At 35.8% G+C, this 18114-nt stretch overlaps 1 protein-coding gene across 3 annotated transcripts in view; it reads left to right on the top strand.

Annotated features, from left to right (window-relative positions):
- The window catches only part of AIMP1 (aminoacyl tRNA synthetase complex interacting multifunctional protein 1), a 38659-nt gene that overhangs the window by 8592 nt on the left and 11953 nt on the right, over positions 1-18114 (top strand). For 2 of the 3 annotated variants that reach the window (XM_052774981.1, XM_052774989.1), the window contains exons 2-5: positions 10400-10533; positions 11269-11382; positions 13693-13851; positions 16928-17139. In XM_052774981.1, coding sequence (XP_052630941.1) covers positions 10400-10533; positions 11269-11382; positions 13693-13851; positions 16928-17139 — 619 coding nt within the window. Of the gene's footprint in view, positions 1-4821; positions 4841-10399; positions 10534-11268; positions 11383-13692; positions 13852-16927; positions 17140-18114 lie in introns of those variants that run through there. The other variant, XM_052774973.1, reaches the window with a different exon arrangement.

Here is an 18114-nt window from a genome sequence, read left to right as displayed (position 1 = left end):
AAGGAACATCTTTATGTAAAAATTTGTTTTGTTTCAAATCAGTAGATCTGAAATAGCTATGTAATAATATAATCCTTTGGTGGATGTTTGCATCTGAGTGAAAGGAAAGCTGGCATTTTGATTTCAAGTATCCTTTGAATTGTTACTTTGTGCACTTTAGTTAGAAATGATTTGACAGGTAGTTGCTGTACAGTCTTTGCTTCAGAAGTTGATTGGTTTGTTTTCTTGCTGAGAATAGCAAAGTCTTCACCTGCAGAAATGCAAATCTACTGAAAACTTTTTTTCTTCAGAGTTCCTTTCTTTTATCTCCAAAAGGGAAAAAATATTCTCTGTATTTCTACCACACAAGTTAAAATCATTGATCCAAAATGTAGGTAGTTAGAATATTTAATAGTTATATCTGAAGATTTGTGTAAGTAGATGAGATGCTTGCTAGGAATTTTAAGTCTCTTCACTCTGTACGTGATGGAAGGAGAGACCTGTATTTTGAGGTTGATGCCAGGAATATGCAGTAGTAGATACTGCTGGCGTGGTTTTGAAGTGACATGTAACTGCTTCTGGCTGCTGAGGATCGGTTGTTGTCAGCCCACTTTAGACTTAAAAGTTAATTTAGACTTTTCACTCCACAGCTGAATAAATAATATTCTCTGTGCAGGGTAAGTTAGTATCTTTTATAGAAGATTTTCATTAAAATATCATCCTCCTGTATTACGTGAGTAAATTCAACACTGGAAAGTACAGTTATTTGTGTGATGAATGAAACTGGGTTGTTGAATGTGTGTGGGAGAGTTTTGCCTGTGCAAATAAGATACTGCAGCTGCAGGGTCAAAGTTTGGCAAGGACTGCCTTTCCCCTTAAAGCTTTGACAGCTTTGTTGCTCTCCATTAAGAGATGTTCGCCATTATTCTTGTGTTGATTACACACGGACACATGCACACACATGCACATTTTCAGGTTTAATTTTCTTCAGCTTTTATTTGGCCCACATAAAAGAATACCTACAGTTTCTGCCTCAGTAAATACCAGCAATTGTTAATGCGGTTGTAGTTGGAGAACATTGATTCTTTTGCTGTACATCTGCATGATGTCTGCTGAATGCTTTCATGAATAACTAATGGTTATTTTTAACCTTAGCACTTGCATTAGCTGAATGGTTAAATCCTGTTTTCCTTTAGCTGTGCTACAAGATAATACTTTTACATATAGAAAAGCCGATTTTGGCGTAAAAGTAATAAATTTCAGGATTCTTTTTTGCTACAGTTGAACTAAGTAAGATAACTAGTAGGCAGATTTCAGACGTTGAGAGTATTGTGAATTAAAATTGAAAAAAGGGATCAATGTTCCTGTGAACTACCTAAGCAATAGCATTATTTTGCAGACAATTGCTGACATAAAATATGTTGCTAATGGTATTCTTATTTCCAAACTCTTCAAGTTTCCGAGGAGGACATGTCTTTAAAAATGTCTTTTTAGCAGCTACGGTTTTTGACAAGGGTTATTATACTTATTGCTCTGATAGACCCAAAAGAAAAAGATTGATTTTGAGAGATAATTTTAAAATATATTTTTGTTCTCAAGTGAGACCTGTCTTAGGGAGAGGGGGTAAACATTTCTTTCTCCTTTACCTTTTTATAACTGCTGTGTCTGTTCTTAATTAAGGAGGTAATGTGAATGCTCACTTTTTTAGGATAAAGTTACAAAAATCAATAAAATACTGAGAAAGTGTTCTACTTGGTATCAACAGGTAGATTTCAGTGCAGTTCTGATTATTCTTCTGCTGTCTGATTTATGGCTAGTTTACTCTGTAGTTATAACAGTAATCTAAAGCTTTCACTCCCCAGTAAAACCCTAGAGCCTGAACCACAGTGCAGATTCTTCAAGTTCCTGTGGCATATGCTGACCTTGCAGACTTGTCCAGATGCAGCTGAGTCTGCTTATATTTCTGAATTTATAGGCATATGTGTGTGTCTGTAATTGTAAAGTCCATCACCTGTCAAGGAAGTTTTATGAGGATGCTTTGAGGCATGAGTAGCAGCTACTTTTTTTTTTTTTTCTTTATTCAGTGGTAGGCACTAGATACACTGTGGTTTGGAAAATTAAGCTTTTATAAATTAAAAAAACCAAACCACCCTGTCAATTTTTGACGCGAACTTTCTGTTCCAAAGAATTGGATGAATTCGGCATTTGGAAATCAGTGCTTAAGGTCAAAGAAACAGGGTAGCGTGTTGTGGCTGTTGCATCTTTTCCATCATGGGATTTATGTGAGAATTCCTTTTGCATGTGGTGATCGTTTATCATAAGATTCTGATAGTATTATTAAAATATTAATGTAGCAGGATGCAAAAGATACACACTGCTGAAAAAATACATAAGGCTGTCCAACTGTTTTGGCATATGAGCTGCTACTTAAATTTCAGACTGCGCTATAAAGCACAACCAGATGAGTCTCTACTGAACTTCCAGGGGACCTGGCAGATGTAGTGGGTGTGTAACCTGTTGAGGCTTAAGTCAAGCAGTTGCAAAGAAGTTGGTTTTCTTGAGCCATGTTGTGAGCCATCCACGTCTATTGAATTACTGGGCAGTCTTCTCAGATTAATAAATAAAGTTACATATAACTTTGTGTACAGTCTTTGTTACTGAAAATTTTTGGTAGCTCTGAAGGCAAAAATTTTGTTACAAACCACATCCAAATCACTTGACTTTCGTCTTAACCTGGACAGAACTCCTCGTAGTCTTGTCTCTGCTTTGTTTAGTCCTTGGGGTGTCTGCTCAGAGGTGGGAAAGAGTACAAAGTTAATCCAGAATTGGACAGAGACAAGCATTAGTAGAAACTTCTCTCTGAATACAAATTTAGCACAAGCTTACAGCGGGGATGTGAATGAAATTGCAAGTACTCTTAACTTACCTTATCCTTTTGAATGTTGCAGCTGTAGAGTATTAAGATATGATGAAGTTAATTAATATGTTGTGGCATCTACCAAGTCTTGAAATGCAAACTTGAACAAAATAATTTTTACTTCTGATTATTCAGTTTCTAATGATGTCTACCATACAGATCCATTTTAATTCAAATTAAGCCTGTCATAATACTCTTACAGTAAAAATGTCATGCTTCTACCTTTATTTGTTTGAACATATGCCTGTCTTGTTTCTGCAGTCATTGCTTCTCATAGATTTGATTTTTGCCTGTCTCATTAATGCAGTGACTTGCTTGTGACTTTGGTACATTGTTCCCTTTCAAGACAGACCTGTCTTCATTTTTAAAAATAATAATTACTGAGGAACTTCTGTTGTCTCAAAATTGGTACCAGTGGATGGGCCTCTTTTTGTGCAATGTTCGTCATATTTTTAAAAATCTCTTTCATGCTGCAGTGTTTTTCAATATGAAAAAGTTTGGTTGTGTGTGTTTTTACTATTTACAGCCTTTTAAAATAGGGAGGGGTAGGCTCTTGGGACTACTAAAAGACCTGTCTGCAGCTGGGATTGAGCCTGATTTATCTGGCAGCCAGAAGGTTTGGACTGTAGTCTCCAGAGCTAGCAAATCATTCCTTAGGGCTGGCATTGCTTCTTGGATGGACTGTGTTAGACATGTTAGTTTGGAAATCTGCAAAGCAATTATTCTCTCTCAGTGCAAAAGATGTGAGTTGATATAACATATGGCAGAAATGTACAACTTTGCTTAATAATTTGCTGTTTGGCAAATTGTTTTCAATACTGACTACACAGGAGTTTATAGTTTATGAATACTTTGAAAATTGCACTTAAGTGCTCAAAAAAAAAAAAAGAATAATAATTGGGCTGTTCAACTGTTAAAGCCCCAGTTGTAGCAATCGTTTGGGGAGAATGAGGAAGATACAACTGCAAAAAGATGTAAGAATTCTAAGTCTGCAAAACTGTATCACCATACTTTACCCTCTTATGTTTTAGGCTGTAATTCCATTTTACTCATATTAAAAAGAGCATTCTTTCTTTAGCAAAATACAAGGATAATAGTGAACATTTCATTTAATCTTTTATGGTGCCACATTCCTAGTACCTGATAGGGGATCACTGATCTAGTACTGAGAGTCAAAAATGAGGTTCCATGGTGATTTATTTGATGATAATTTCTAGATTTTGAGTTTTTACACTGCAATTTATCAATATTGCTCAAAATCTTGACAAAAAATACAGTGTTCTTGGTTTGGTGTTTTGTGGGGGTTTTTTTGTGTGTGCGTGTTTGTTTTTTAATTGTGCTGTCATTGCTAGCTCTTGCTTTTCAAGTGTTTACCATTTTTTCTGCCAAAAATATTTTGGTAGGTCTCCTTTGTTGTGTGTGGAGAAGGACCTAGGTGAGCATCTACGTTTTGATTACGCTTATTCGTGTAGGACCTTAAACTATATTTTTAGTTGTATTAACTTACTTTGACAATGTGAGATTCGGGAAACCTACATTCTTCCCTTACAGAGCTAACAATATACTTAATTCTGAAAGACGGATGAGCAGGTAGTTAAATCTTGACTGGTATGCGCCTGTCTTTTCAACATGGGTGAAATGATATTTAAGCGTAATGGGGTGCACTATGTCTTTTTGCTCTATTGTAACAAGGGAACTAGGGCTTTTATTGTGATTAAGTAGTCTCAAGCAATGTAAAAGTTGTATCTGGTATCTAAGATACTTCTGTTTTCTTTCTCAGCATTATATTGTTGCTTACTGATACCTTAGTCTATTTGTATATTGGTTTAAAAGGCACATTTTTTGAAACCTGTTTGTGAACAGCTTCACTTTTTACTCTATTTTGTGATTGAGGAATTGTATTTTTCCACAGATAACACTGTGGAAGACCTGTGTTTCTGATAAGTAAATCTGATTCTTCTCTGTCTTTTGAAGTCCAGAAACATTTAATCTTTTAGAATTGCATTTCCTGAGAAGGAATATTTGGGTGTAAAAGCCACGATTGCATTTTACAGTGTGTAACAGGTATAAAACCAGTGAAACACCCAACCTTTTGCAGTAGTGATAGGTAAGTGCATGAAACTTACTGAATATAGCTGATTTCCAAAACGTCCTAGCAATAGAATTATATCATTGCAAATTTTTAACTAAATGTTGTAGACCATTGCCTCCCTAATGACAAATTGAGAGCTGCTATTGATCTTCTGTGTTTTTAGAGTGTAGTAGGGAAATGATGAAGTCAAAACCAAGATTTGATCTCAAAACTAATCAGTTGTAGCTCTCCTCAGTGTTTGTTTTTTAATAGTTTAAATTTTATAGTTTTGAAAACTAAACCTTAAGTTCATCTACCAAAAATGTGGAATCAAATCAGATATTGTGAATCTTAGCCAAAGATGTTTATGACATCAGGTCTAGAATACTTTATGAGAAGTTAGGAGAAACCTGTAAGAGAGAATTGATTTTTTTAAAGTATGAATCCTGCTTCTCTGAGAAAGGAGATGGGACAAGTTACAACAATTTCCTACTTGCACTGATACTTTGGTTTAGCAAAAGGTAACATAGTTCCACTCTTTTTTTTCTTCTGTTTTGATCTGCTCATTACTGTACCTTACTTTACAGAATAAAAAGGTGTGATGTGAGATTCTTAAAGCTGATTCACTGTGTCCTGACTGTTCATAGAAGTGCAAAGCACAGGAAAGCAGAATCTGGCAAACAGCTGGCACTTTCTGTTATATTTATGGGGTTTTTGTAAGATTGTCTGCCAGAAATGGCCATACTCAAAGGAGATGCTCAGATAGAAAGAAGTCTTTGAACACACTTCTTGCAGAAACAAAGTGATTGTTGATACTTTCTGTCTTTTACAGAAACTAGAATACTTTGCTATACAAGTTGGCCACAACAAAGCGTCTTGAGACATCTCACAGAAGAAGAAAAGGAATTTAATTTAAGGGCTGCTTGAGACTTAAGACCAAAAGCTTAGAAAGAGAAATTGCCATTAAATATTTTTTCTATAATTTAAATTAATTAACTTTATTTAGTATTGGAGAAATTGCCCTTGTGTTGTTGATAACTTTTAGAATAAGGCTGATCCCACTGGCTCTGCTTCGTAATGACAAACTTTTAATTTGAACAGAGCATCTCAATTGAAAAGCAAATGTGTCTTTTTGCAGACTTTTATTTTCTCCTGTAGTGGCTCCTTGCCTGATCTTAGGTCTTGGTTGGCAGCTATTCATAAACATGGCATTCTCTATAAGGCATATGTTTATGCTATCTGGGCCATCTTGTGATTGTTGTCTGTTCTTTGCTAAAGACCAGTAGGATTGGCTTTGCTGTAGAAATACTTGATTCCTCCATAGCTAGCACAAGGCAAAGAGCAATGATGGGTCATAGTGAAGCAGCTGTGCAATGGAGAATGCTGCCTAGGTGTGGTGAGCCGTGAAAGTTTACCCTCTTATTGTGGAGGAGTTAGTGTGTGTGTGGGAGAAGAACAGAGGAGAAGCAGGCAGTTGTGGTGATTTTTGTTTTGGTTTACATTATTTGAGACAAAATTCAGCAACTTTTTGTCTCAACACATGGTCAGGGTGACCAACTGAAACATGCATGGCATTTGGTTGTGTTGCATTAAGGCCTGTGGGAAAGAAGGAGAAAAAGAAATAAGATGCCTGTCACCTAAGAGAGCAGCATAAAACTTCACTGAATTGAAAATGCTGAAATAAAGCAGCATCACTGTCATAGATGTACTTGATATATAGATGGAGTGCATGTTGATCCATAGGCAGTAAATCTTACCAAGCAGCTTGCAGGTTAGATCTCGTACAGTTAGTAATCGTGTGTGTTGACATGAACAAAGCATCGCAAGAAAAAGCTGAGAGCTTCGAAGTGCTGAGCTTTTTTGAACCTCCAGCTGGGAAAAGGAATACTTAGAGCTAATTATTTTAGGTTTTGGGAATCAGTTGGCTTCCAATTTCTGTTTTTTTGGTTAAATGATTGCTTTTCCAATGGTGAAAAGTAATTGGTTCCATGTTTGGACTATGGATAGACTCCAAAACCAATTTTTAGAGTTTAAGGTTTAAATCTTGTCATCAATTTTATGGGGGTTTTGGCTTTTTCTTGCTTTTAAAAACAGAGAATATTAATATTGAAGAGTAAGCTACAACAAGGCTTATGTTTTTAGCACCTTCTTGGTGTGTTCACTTTTTGATCTGGATATGTTCTAAGGTCAAGGCCAATGTCGATAAACCAATATTTGTAAAACATGTTGAAATTTTGGGGTAATTTGTACTATATGAGAAGTCTTGATTTATTATAGAGAGTTTGCCACTTTGGGGACCCTTTCACATTACATGTTCTTGAGAAACAAAGTAGAATAATGCCTGTTTTCTCCTGTGAGTGTACAGCAGCTACTTAGAGGACCACAGGAGGCAGTGCTTTCTCTTTAAAAAAAGATAGGCAACTCTTAATCAGCAGTTAGAATGATGAGAAATTAAACAACTTCTATGTCTTGATGTGTAACTTCATGAATAACTGCAGGACTTGAGTCTTTCATCTGAAGATTGTGTTCCATTATAGTGGAGCAAGTGGGTTTTGGAGCAGTTCTGGACGTCTTGCAGGTAGCAAGGTAGTCTCAGAGGTCTGAGATTAAGCAGTTTCCCTTAGCTGAGCAACCAGGTAACTTCAGGAGGTTACCCTTTTCAGAAGGTCTGAATATAGCTACTCCTTACTTGTTTCAAAAGTATTTTTTGTTTGAAGGGAAAGCGGCCTGTTAGGCAGAATTGTATGATGTGATTTTACTTTCACTTGGCCCCTGGAACATTCTGACCTGTTTTGCAGAAAATGTATCTGTAATAAGATACGATTCTGGTTTTTAAGCTATATTATTCCTGGTTTTCTTTCCTATTCTTAGTTTGTGTATCACCAATAGGAGTTGGTTGTTTGAGGGGTTTTTTATGTGTGGAGTGGGGGGGTGTCAGGGTAATAGAGGGCAAAGGAAATAGGTTAAAAATTATCCCAAAAAATCATTGACTGTAACCTCTGATTGTTGCAGTGGTAATGTTTTTAATGTGTTGGTGTTTTATAATACAGGGTGGATCTTAAAAGTTATGTGCCCTTTTTAGATACAGTTTTATCACTCTGCTGTATGGGTTCCTGTGCCTGTGCAGCAGTTCATTTCAGCCTGTTGGCTCTTTATATTAGTATCGGAAATACCTATTCCTTTGTGTTATTGTTATAATACTAGGTTTACAGAAATTTATTTGACAAGTGGGAAAATGTCTACCCATTGTAATCATGTAACTTCATTTCCAGATCTTCAGTTCATTAGCCAACTTGGCTAAAACCTATAAAATGTACCAATTCTATTCACTTTGAAGTTTTAGTAGCATTTCTGCTGTTGTTGGCAAAGTTTCCACTGTTAGTATTGTGTTCCCCTGAGAGAATATGTAGCTTGCAAGAAATCTTACTGGTATGCAGACAGTAATACCCCAGGCTTTGTATTATGCTGTGTTGTGCCATAATAGTTTTATGTCTATTTCCATTTGACATCTAAATCAGTAACTTATTGGAATCACTGTTTTCCTTTTTAAACTCCTCTGTTTTCAGACTGCACATCAAAAAAGAATTATTTTCTTATTAGCAGAGATGAATTTGAATTACTTCAAGATTACTTCACTTGTCCTGGAGAGATGATTTTACTGCTCTTCTCTCTGTGAGAGTTTCTTTCTTTTAAAAGAAAAATCTTTTGTGGATGAGTGGAAGGTGTGATGGCAGTAATGCTCTTGCATCTTTAAGTGAAACTGTGTGTGTAAAACAGATTTCTGTTGTATTAGATTGCAAAGGCAGCAAGATGTGGGTTCATTCTTTACTTTTGCAGGAGTAATATACCCCAAGCATCATCTGACTACTGTATCTCTCTGGCTTTGTGAATTTTACTTTGAGAACTTTTAATTACACTATTCCTGATTCATTGTCTTTTGCCCTTTTTAAAAATATATATATATATTTATATATATAAATAAATATATATATGAATTCTTTGTAATAGAAGATCAGATATCAAATGTAAGTTGATACTGAGAGTGCAGCAAAGGTGGTATGTTGACACTGGCATGAGCATGATTGTATTTGTTCACCTTTCAGTTATTTCTAAATGTATTTTGTCTTCATCATGGTTTTTGTTTCAAATCCCAACAGAGAATATGCGTATGTTATAAACAGACTTAGGTCATAGTGTCAGAATAATTTTGCAATAAAATGGGAAGTTTTCTGCTAATTTGATATGAGAAAAGGCATTTTTGGGCTCTGATAAAGCTGAGGAGTCAATGCACGTATGTGGATTGTTATTTTCTTACCAATTCTTCCCTTTGTTGCAGTTGATGGGCAAATTCACAGGAATTGCATCACTGTTGCTTGTGAAGATCTGCAAGGCCTCTTTTCTTCCTGCCTATAATCAGTTTTCTTGATTTACAGATGAGGCAGCTGTTAGTACAGATTCTTTCTTCATCTATATACTGAGTGGGAGGGTAAAAGCACTATCTGCTGCAGATACGAGTGACTGTATTTCATCATTCTGTTGCTACTATTTGAGCTTTTATGGTCACACACAAATGTTGCAGAGTCAGAAGCAGGCCAAATTTGGTAGCTTTTGAGAAATAAGGGCTGTACACAAGGCATAGCTAGTTTCTGCAATGTAGGAGAACCCCAGTAAAAGGATTTGAACATCCTAAAAGAAGGTTAGATGCATTTATTTGTGCTCTTACCTTTACTGGTCTTTTGTGTTTCCTGCTTCTTTAATGTTACCTGTGTGCCTGGCCTTCCATTTCAGTGGAAACAAAATAAGACAATTGAAATCATTGCTAAAATAACTGTGAAGGTGTAAACTTGCAATAAAAGTTGTATTAATCTGAGATGAGTAAAAGTACTGATGAATTCTGCTTAAAAGTAAAATAACAGTAAGTTCTTCATGTATGTACAACCATAGTGTATGAATTATTCAGTATATTCTGAATAAATTTATTAGAAAAGTTTGGAAATTTTCGTGCAATGTTTCTGTTTTCTTAGTTTCAATAAAATTCTGCATACACTTAATAAATTTTTCAGCTAAAACCAGGATACAGTGTTCTCCTGCCCAACCTTTTCCCTTTTATTTCTTTTTTTTCCTGATTTATAAAGACCTTTCGTTCTGAGAAGGTAGAATTCTTTCTGTTTCTTGAAGGAAGAACATGTTTTCTGCAGCTGGGAAGAAGAGTAGCTTTTCTTCCAAAATACTTGAAAGCAGCTGTCAAACATCAGATTCTGTTTAATGTTGCTTTTTGTTTGGGCTTTGCATTAGGAGGTAGGAGCCCAGCTTGTTCACTTAACAAATTCTCTTATTCAGCAACTGATTTTAGAACTGCTTCATGTGGTAAGAAATGGTAGCATTACTACATTAAAAAGTCATTAATTTTAGACTGTCTATTATTTGTCTAGGTTTTTAGCCCGTTTCTTGGTAAAGATGGCAGCCAACAATGTAGTGCTGAACAGACTGGAGCAGAAGGGTGCAGAGGCCGATCAAGTTATTGAATACCTCAAGCAACAAGTTGCTCTGCTCAAGGAGAAAGCTAGTAAGGAATTACCTATCTTATGATAAACTTGTTAACCAGATGGTTAACATTAAATGCTCATAGGAAAAATTGAGAACATGGATAACTTCATTGGTGCTGTCAGCCTTTTAAGTGTGTTTCAAGTTTTCTAAGATAAAGCTTGTAATCGTAGCACTGCTTCACTGTCTTGTGGTTTGTGGGTTTTTTTGGAGCTGCTTATTCTGAAATAGAAAAGGCTTGAATGACAAAGGATTAATGACACAAATGGATTATGGAAATTTGATAGGACACTATTCCATTTGGGGGTTGAAAGGGAGTCGGGAAGAATACGAGACTATGCATTTGGCTAAATGTGTTACTGCTTTTTCACCACTGTGGGATTCTCTCAAGAGTATCATACCTTCAACTTTGATACTTCGTACATATCAGTATCAGTGAATTAAGGTCCTCTGTATTACAACCAAGTTCAAACTTTTTCTAATAGGTCTCTTGGAATTTTTTCTTGTGAGTCTATTTAGGGGGCTGAGAAGCTAGTATATTGAGAGGCAACTTGAGTATATAAATATTGTAAAAAATGGCTATATCAACAAAAAAATGATTCCAAAATACTTCTGATGATACACTCCCTGAAAGTTTCCACTTTTTTGGTGTTTGGCTTGCCATGTTTCACTTTTCTTTAAAAACAAGACCTCTGTTTGCCAAATGATGAATGCTAATTATTGAAACCCGTCGGTTTTAATATCGTGTCAACTCTAGTCTTGCAGGCATCTCTCCGAGAAGAGAAGAAGCTCCGTGTGGAAAATGCTAAACTGAAGAAAGAAATTGAAGGGCTGAAACAGGAGCTGATTCAAGCAGAAATTAGAAATGGAGGTGGGGAAAAAAGTCCTATCCTCATACAACATAGATCTAGTTAGTTTTGATCATATTTTGTACTATCTTAATTCTTCTTGATTTTTATCTTTCTGTATGTGACTTCATGGCATTTCTGACAAATTCTGGATTTTCCTAAATTCCATGCCTATGACAAGTTACTTAATTCCAACATTTTAGTAAGCTGCAAGCCTAACAGGTACATATGCCAAATCTTAATCAGGCATGGAACTGGTTCTTTGTATGTTTTTGTATAGTGCCTTTCATAAGAAGCCTTGAATTTGACTGATGACAATGACTCATTATAATACCTTAGAAATTGCTGAATGTCTAACACTTCTTGATACTCTATTTAATCTAGCATGACTGAAAAATCCCTATGGAAAATCAAGCCATAGTTCAAAGTACAGACGGGCAGTGACTTAGTAGAAAATCTGTGGTAATGTAAAATTAGAAACAATGTGTTTTGAATTTTTGATTCCATGCTTTAGTAAGACTGGCCTTTCATTGCACTGCTTTTCCTTCTTCGCACTCCTCTGTATAGCTCTGTTCAGCTCACACCATCGTTATATAATTCATGTTAAAAAAGAAAGAAGTAAAAAACAAAACTGAAGTGTTTCAGATCCAGCGTGTCTTCTTTAAAATTATTTCCAAAGAAAGCCTCGCAGCCCTCAACAGCTATTACTATTTTTACCCATGCTGTCAGTATTGTAAATTGGGTGAGATAGTAGCCACTGTAGCTGGATGCTAGCATTCAACCATACTGAATGCTTTATTGGTAAAACACCTTCAGTCTTCAAAAAGACTAGCATTTTATAAATGCAGGGAATTCTTTTTCTCCTTTGGGCATGAATAAAGCCCCTTCATGTACTAAACAAAACTATTAGTTTGTATTTCTCCATTGTCTGTTAGTCTGCAGCAATTCTTGAAAGGCATAGGATATTTCACAGAATCTCTGGTATGCTTGAGAGAGAAGTCTCAAGGTATATTATTTTTTCCAAGATGAGAAAGGACTAGGAAATTAATATTTAGCTTGACATGCATCTTCCTTTATTAGCTAGTTTATCTAAAAGGTAGTAGGACTAAATTAAGATCTTTCCTTTTGAAGTAAATTAGTGTATGTTAGCTTTGACAGTATTGAGTAGTTGAGAACAGAAATTAGATGGACACAGAACATCAAAAATAACACTTGATATATTTCTTTGAAAATCTGAAAAACAAATAGTCTTCCCACAACTAGCAAGCAAAACAGCAAGCAAGTGGTTGTTGGCACAATAAATCTCAGATTCCAATGATTTTAAAAAAAAGTTTATAGGAACACAATTTGTGCAAATTACTTCAGTGTTGAAGAGAGTGGGTATCAACAAACATGGTGCAGTTCTTTAGGAAGTTAATAAATGTCTGAAATGTAAAAAGAAGTATGTATGCAGAATGGAGAACTGTATAATAGTGACACTAGAAGGATTTGTCAAACAGTAATTAATCATAGAACAGCCCAGTTTGAAAGGGACCTTGAAAGACCATCTGGTCTAACCTTTCTTGGGAAAGGGAGCCTGGATGATACTGCCTAGCACACTGATGATGCTTACCCAGTACAATGATTTTGTAAAAAGCCTTAATATGATTCTTGAAGAGCAGAATGTAGAAGTGAGGTGATTCTTATGCTTCCATCTGATAAGATTGATAGTGAGATGATGTCCAGAATTCTATATCAGCAGTTTAAAAAGAAATGTGAAGGTAACATGGAGAATTTAGGGAAGGGGAGTGAGGGAGGAATCAACAGATCATTTTAGGGCTGCAGGTGACTTCTTAGAATGTGATTATTCAGGCTCAGTTTCTTTAGTTAATCAGAAAAAAAGAGTTGAGGAATGGTCTGACTACAACATAAAAATGATTGTATGTGTAGCAAATTATGGAATAGTCTCCAGTATGACGAGCTGGTAGCTAGAAACTGAAACTAGACAAACACAAATGAGAAATAAGGAGCTAGTAGCAAAGATAACTAGATGTTGAAATGAACTACAAAAAGAGGTGGCGTTTGCTCTATATGTTTTTCTCTGTTTAGCACTTTTTCCCATTTAAAAAATGTGTAGTGAAAGACATTGTTCTTAACTGATCAGAATAATCGTATCTAGATTGAGTTCTGACATGTGATTTGTAATGTTGTGCTTCACTACTGTGCAGTTGGGGTTTATGTATTTTAAGCAAAATTTTCAGTTTTCTCTTCTTTTTCATTTATGTTGAAAACTTAAAATATCATAGTTTTCAAAGTTCTGGTACCCCTTCTAACTTCAGTGGTTTTGATTTTAGTAAAACAGATTGCAGTTCCTCCTGGTACAAGCATTTCTACAGCTTCGTTTTCAGATGATGTTCCACAACCTACAGCAGTTGCATCATCTCCTGGTTCCAAAGATCAAATTCAAGGTGAAGATGAAGAAAAGAAAAAGAATGAAAAAGTAGAAAAAAAAGGTACTTCAGTTTTCTTAGCTCTGATAGACAGTTAAGGCATTTAATTTATGTAAGTGCTTCTACATAATTTTGGGCACAGAAGAAAACGGTTTGTACAGCCACAGTAGGAAGAATCATGTGCTAGCTCTTAAAATCTTGGAAGTACTTGAACCTAATGAAGGCCATCAAGTAAGCTACAGATTCTTACTTAAATGGGATACATGCCAAATTTCTTTTAATGTGACTGAACTCCCTTATTTAAAAAACAAACAAATAACAACAACAAAAAACCCCAAGGCCCCAAAACCCCACAACAGAAAAAAAGCAAAACTAAAATACACACACAGAAGGAGAGGAAAAAAAAAAAAGAAAAAAAGAAAAAAAAAAAGGCGGGGCGGGGAGGAGGATGACACAAAGTTTAGAGAAGTTTTGTGGGAGACTGGATGGCTTTCTGTTCTGAGGCTTAGTTAGATTCCTGCCTTCCTCCCTTGCCTCCCCCCCATGGAAACAGTGTGAGCAAAAGGCAAAGACCAGCTCAGCAAAATACCTTGCAAGCAATAACAGCATAACATAATACTAAAGGAAGAGTGCTAAATTGCAGTTTTCTGCATCGTCTAAGTATGCTGCTGCTTTTTTTTTTTTTTTTTTTTCTGGAAAATTCTTACAGGCAGTGAGGTTCCATCAGAATTGATCAGATACATCCATGTCAACACTGGTAAAGTTGTGTGGCTAAGAGGAAGTGCTGGGTAAAGGACATAGGCAGATAGCATAATCTGGTTTTGGCAACAGGGAGGAAATGTAGGAGAAGGGTATGTAGGTTTCCTAACACCTTTCCTCCCGTTTTTCTTTTTTAGCTGTCTGTATTGACTTCTGTTTAACAAACTGTCTTAATAGGAAAAGAAAGACATGTCTTTTACACTTGCACAAAAGTACAGGTGTCTATCTTGTAACTTGAACTCGTGTTTTGCAATCATTTTTTTATGCAAATTAATAATAATTTGCTCTGAATTGATTTGTACAGCTTTTCAGAGTTTGGATACTGTGCTGATAGGGCACTGTATCTCTTTGATTTTTCTGGTAAGCTGTATGCAGGCTTATAAGCTGCTTCATATATTTTGATATACTGCAGCCTTTGACACATCAGTATTCCACAGAGCTGTAAATATAAAAGCAGAGGCCACATGTCATATCAGGCAATTAACTGTTTTCTTCAAGTATTCAGTGGCTACAGAGCATGTATTCAGTTGGTAAGGAAAAATAAAACTTTCTTGTGTTGTATTTCCCCTCATCTTGTGTAAGTAGCTTAAATTTGGAAAGCAATCTATTTGACTTTCCTTCCAGTGACTCTATTTGGAAAAAGGTGAAATATAGCATGAACATTAAATAGAAGCCCTGAACAGGCTATTTCTGTGGAGTTCAACATCTACTTGTAGGTATAGTATTTAACAATCAAAGTAACCAATATGTAAAATTTGTTTTTTAGTCTTGAAATTGACAAAATTATGGAATATGTCAAATCCCTTTGCTTTCTGTCACCTATCTCATCTGTTTCCTTTCTGGTTATTCCCATACTCTTTGTTACACTTCTTGCAAACTTCATCTGTGACGCTTCTCTGAATATTGATTCTGGGCTGACTCTGACACAGGCCAGAGGAGTGCAGTTCTCTCCTTAGCCTGCAGCATTGAAATGGGTGTTTTCTGTGCATCTGTATATATGTTGTGTACAGACACGTACACAGCAAAGCTTTTTCCTTATTTGGTGACAGACTTAATTTCTTTAAACTGAAATAAATAGGTTGCTAGAAGCTGATTTTTTGGCTCCAGACTGTTGTAGAGAAATGTCATGAAGTGGAGAACAGTGAGGAATGATACCAAGGATAAAGACGGCAGGTCTTTGAAATGATCTTAGGTATTAAATATTAACTATTCTGGTGGGGTTTTTCTTCAGTTTCTCTTCAATTACTGTATATATCACTGGTTTTATTAACCTAATTGTAATTAGATTACAGTCTAAAGATAAGTCATAAACACTAGAGCTTTTTATTCATCATATTCATCATATATGAAGTGAAATATTTTTGTTAAAATATTATGTTAAAAAAAAATACTGCCTTTTTATTATTGAATGTATTATTTAATTTCAACCCTGTACTAGAGCAATGATAAATGAATCAAATTTCATGCTGTAGCCACTTTTCCTTTTTTGCTCCCTAAAGAAGGGAGTTTAGTTTACGGTAATATGTAAGCTATCACAGATGAAAGAATAAGAGAATGCTTATGTTAAGTAAACACTTTAGACATTTCTTAATCCCCCAGAGATTGTAGCTGTTAAACAAATCTTGAATGTCTTTTAAACAGGACAGTCTTATATACAAATTGGATGTAACTTGCTCATCTTGAAAGGAATATCTAAATAAGCAGCTGAGTATGGGAGTGTTGCTTCACTGTTGTTTTCGACTATACAGTATGTATGGGTGATGATAAACCCTTGCATTGTCATGGGATAAAGACTCCGCATCAGTGGAACCTTGTAAGCCATGAGCATTTTCACACACCGGTATATTTGGGAAGTAAAGGATATTAGCTAAGGTCATCTTGAAGGGTTGCTTTGCAACTGTAACAGTGCAGTTGCAGTGAGTTAGCATTGTCCACAGTTAGGACGTGTTGTTAAGCACTAGTAACCTGGTGACTTGTGATTGTCTGGTTTCCCTTTGCTGGTGAAACACCATGGTAAGACTTACTGGTAATTGCTACTTATTAAAACAGTACTATGAGGCTTATTGATGTGGCCTTTGGCAGAGTGTATGTGTCACCTACATACGTGTTTGCTACACTTAAAGTTCAGGATGACTTCCCTTTACAAACAAAATACCTCTAAGGTGGTAATTACTTGTAGTAGCAATCTAAATTGGAGTGTGTATGATGATTCTCCACTGGAAACTAGTAGTAGAGGTGCTAACTCTTTACTCTTCGTTTGTGTTTTACACTGGATTTACACTTATTTCTGAGATTGTAGCTCACTTTTCCCTTGCAATAGTCATATACGTTATTTATGCTTTTTTAATGTTTATTTCATGAACTAAACTTTCTTTAATAGGTGAAAAGAAGGAGAAGAAACAGCAGCCAGCTGCTGGAAGTATTGATGCAAAACCTGTAGATGTTTCTCGTCTGGATCTTCGTGTTGGCTGCATTATTACTGCTGAAAAGCATCCGGATGCAGACTCTCTGTATGTTGAAGAAGTGGATGTTGGTGAAGCAAGCCCAAGGACTGTTGTCAGCGGTTTAGTGAAACATGTTCCTCTGGATCAGGTATTGACAAAATTGTTTAGTGATAGGAAAGGAAAAGCTATCTTAAGGCCTTCATCTGTTTATAGGATGTGTTTTCATTTTGCTAAAAGATTTTTACAGTCATGAAAACAAAAATAAAATGCAAATGGAAGTAATGCTTGACAACATTTACTAGAAAATGGAGAAGTACCCTTACCCCAAATCAGTTCCTTTCTGCTTGCAGTGCTCCTGTCCTGGGATCTTATTCTGACTCCTTTGTGATGCCATTGGTACACAGTGAGCTCCTAAACCAAAAAGATGTGACTCTTCCTTTAGGTTTCCTAGTGTGTAGTAGAGAACCCATAATAACTTTTTTGCTATCATCCAAACTTTTGTAACCTTTGTCTTCTAGCTCTCTTTATAGCCCATTGAAGTGTTTGGCATGGACAAAGAGCATGTAAATTTAACTTAGCTGGTAGTGAGTGGCTTAAACAAAAGTGAAATACAAAATGTGTATTTTTACTTCCTTGTCCAGGGTAAAGTCTGCACTTTTTTTAGTTGATACACTTTTATGTTTGACATGAATGATTTATGTATGTCCTGGGAACAACCTAAGACTTCAAGATTACATTTTCCTTTCACACCTCTTCTACAGGGTTAGTGGAAGGGAGGAATTGACTCAAGTCTGCTTCTAAATTCAAATGCAAGCTTGGCAATTAAAACAGTGTTGTATAGAGCAACTGCAAAACGGGTCATGAAGGAATTGATCTTAGTGTGGAAAACCTACATTTTCTCAAATGCCTTTTCAATCCCTTTTCATGCCCTGTCCCCATGGTAAGACTGCAAATGTAGGAGGCAATTAAAATTGTGATTGTTGTTTTTATGATACAGAAAGTTATTGAACTGAAGATAATTACTGAATACAATAACTGTTCCCCAGGGATCACCTGATAGTGTCCAGTTACTGGATTTGCAGTGGGCAAAAATTCAAATTGCTCATTTTTAGCAGTCTGCTCT

This window comes from Harpia harpyja, chromosome 2, assembly GCF_026419915.1.
Source record: "Harpia harpyja isolate bHarHar1 chromosome 2, bHarHar1 primary haplotype, whole genome shotgun sequence".
In the NCBI taxonomy this organism is placed as follows: domain Eukaryota; kingdom Metazoa; phylum Chordata; class Aves; order Accipitriformes; family Accipitridae; genus Harpia; species Harpia harpyja.
The sequence above is the reverse complement of the archived record's forward strand: the minus strand, read 5'-3'. Positions and strand labels throughout refer to the sequence as shown.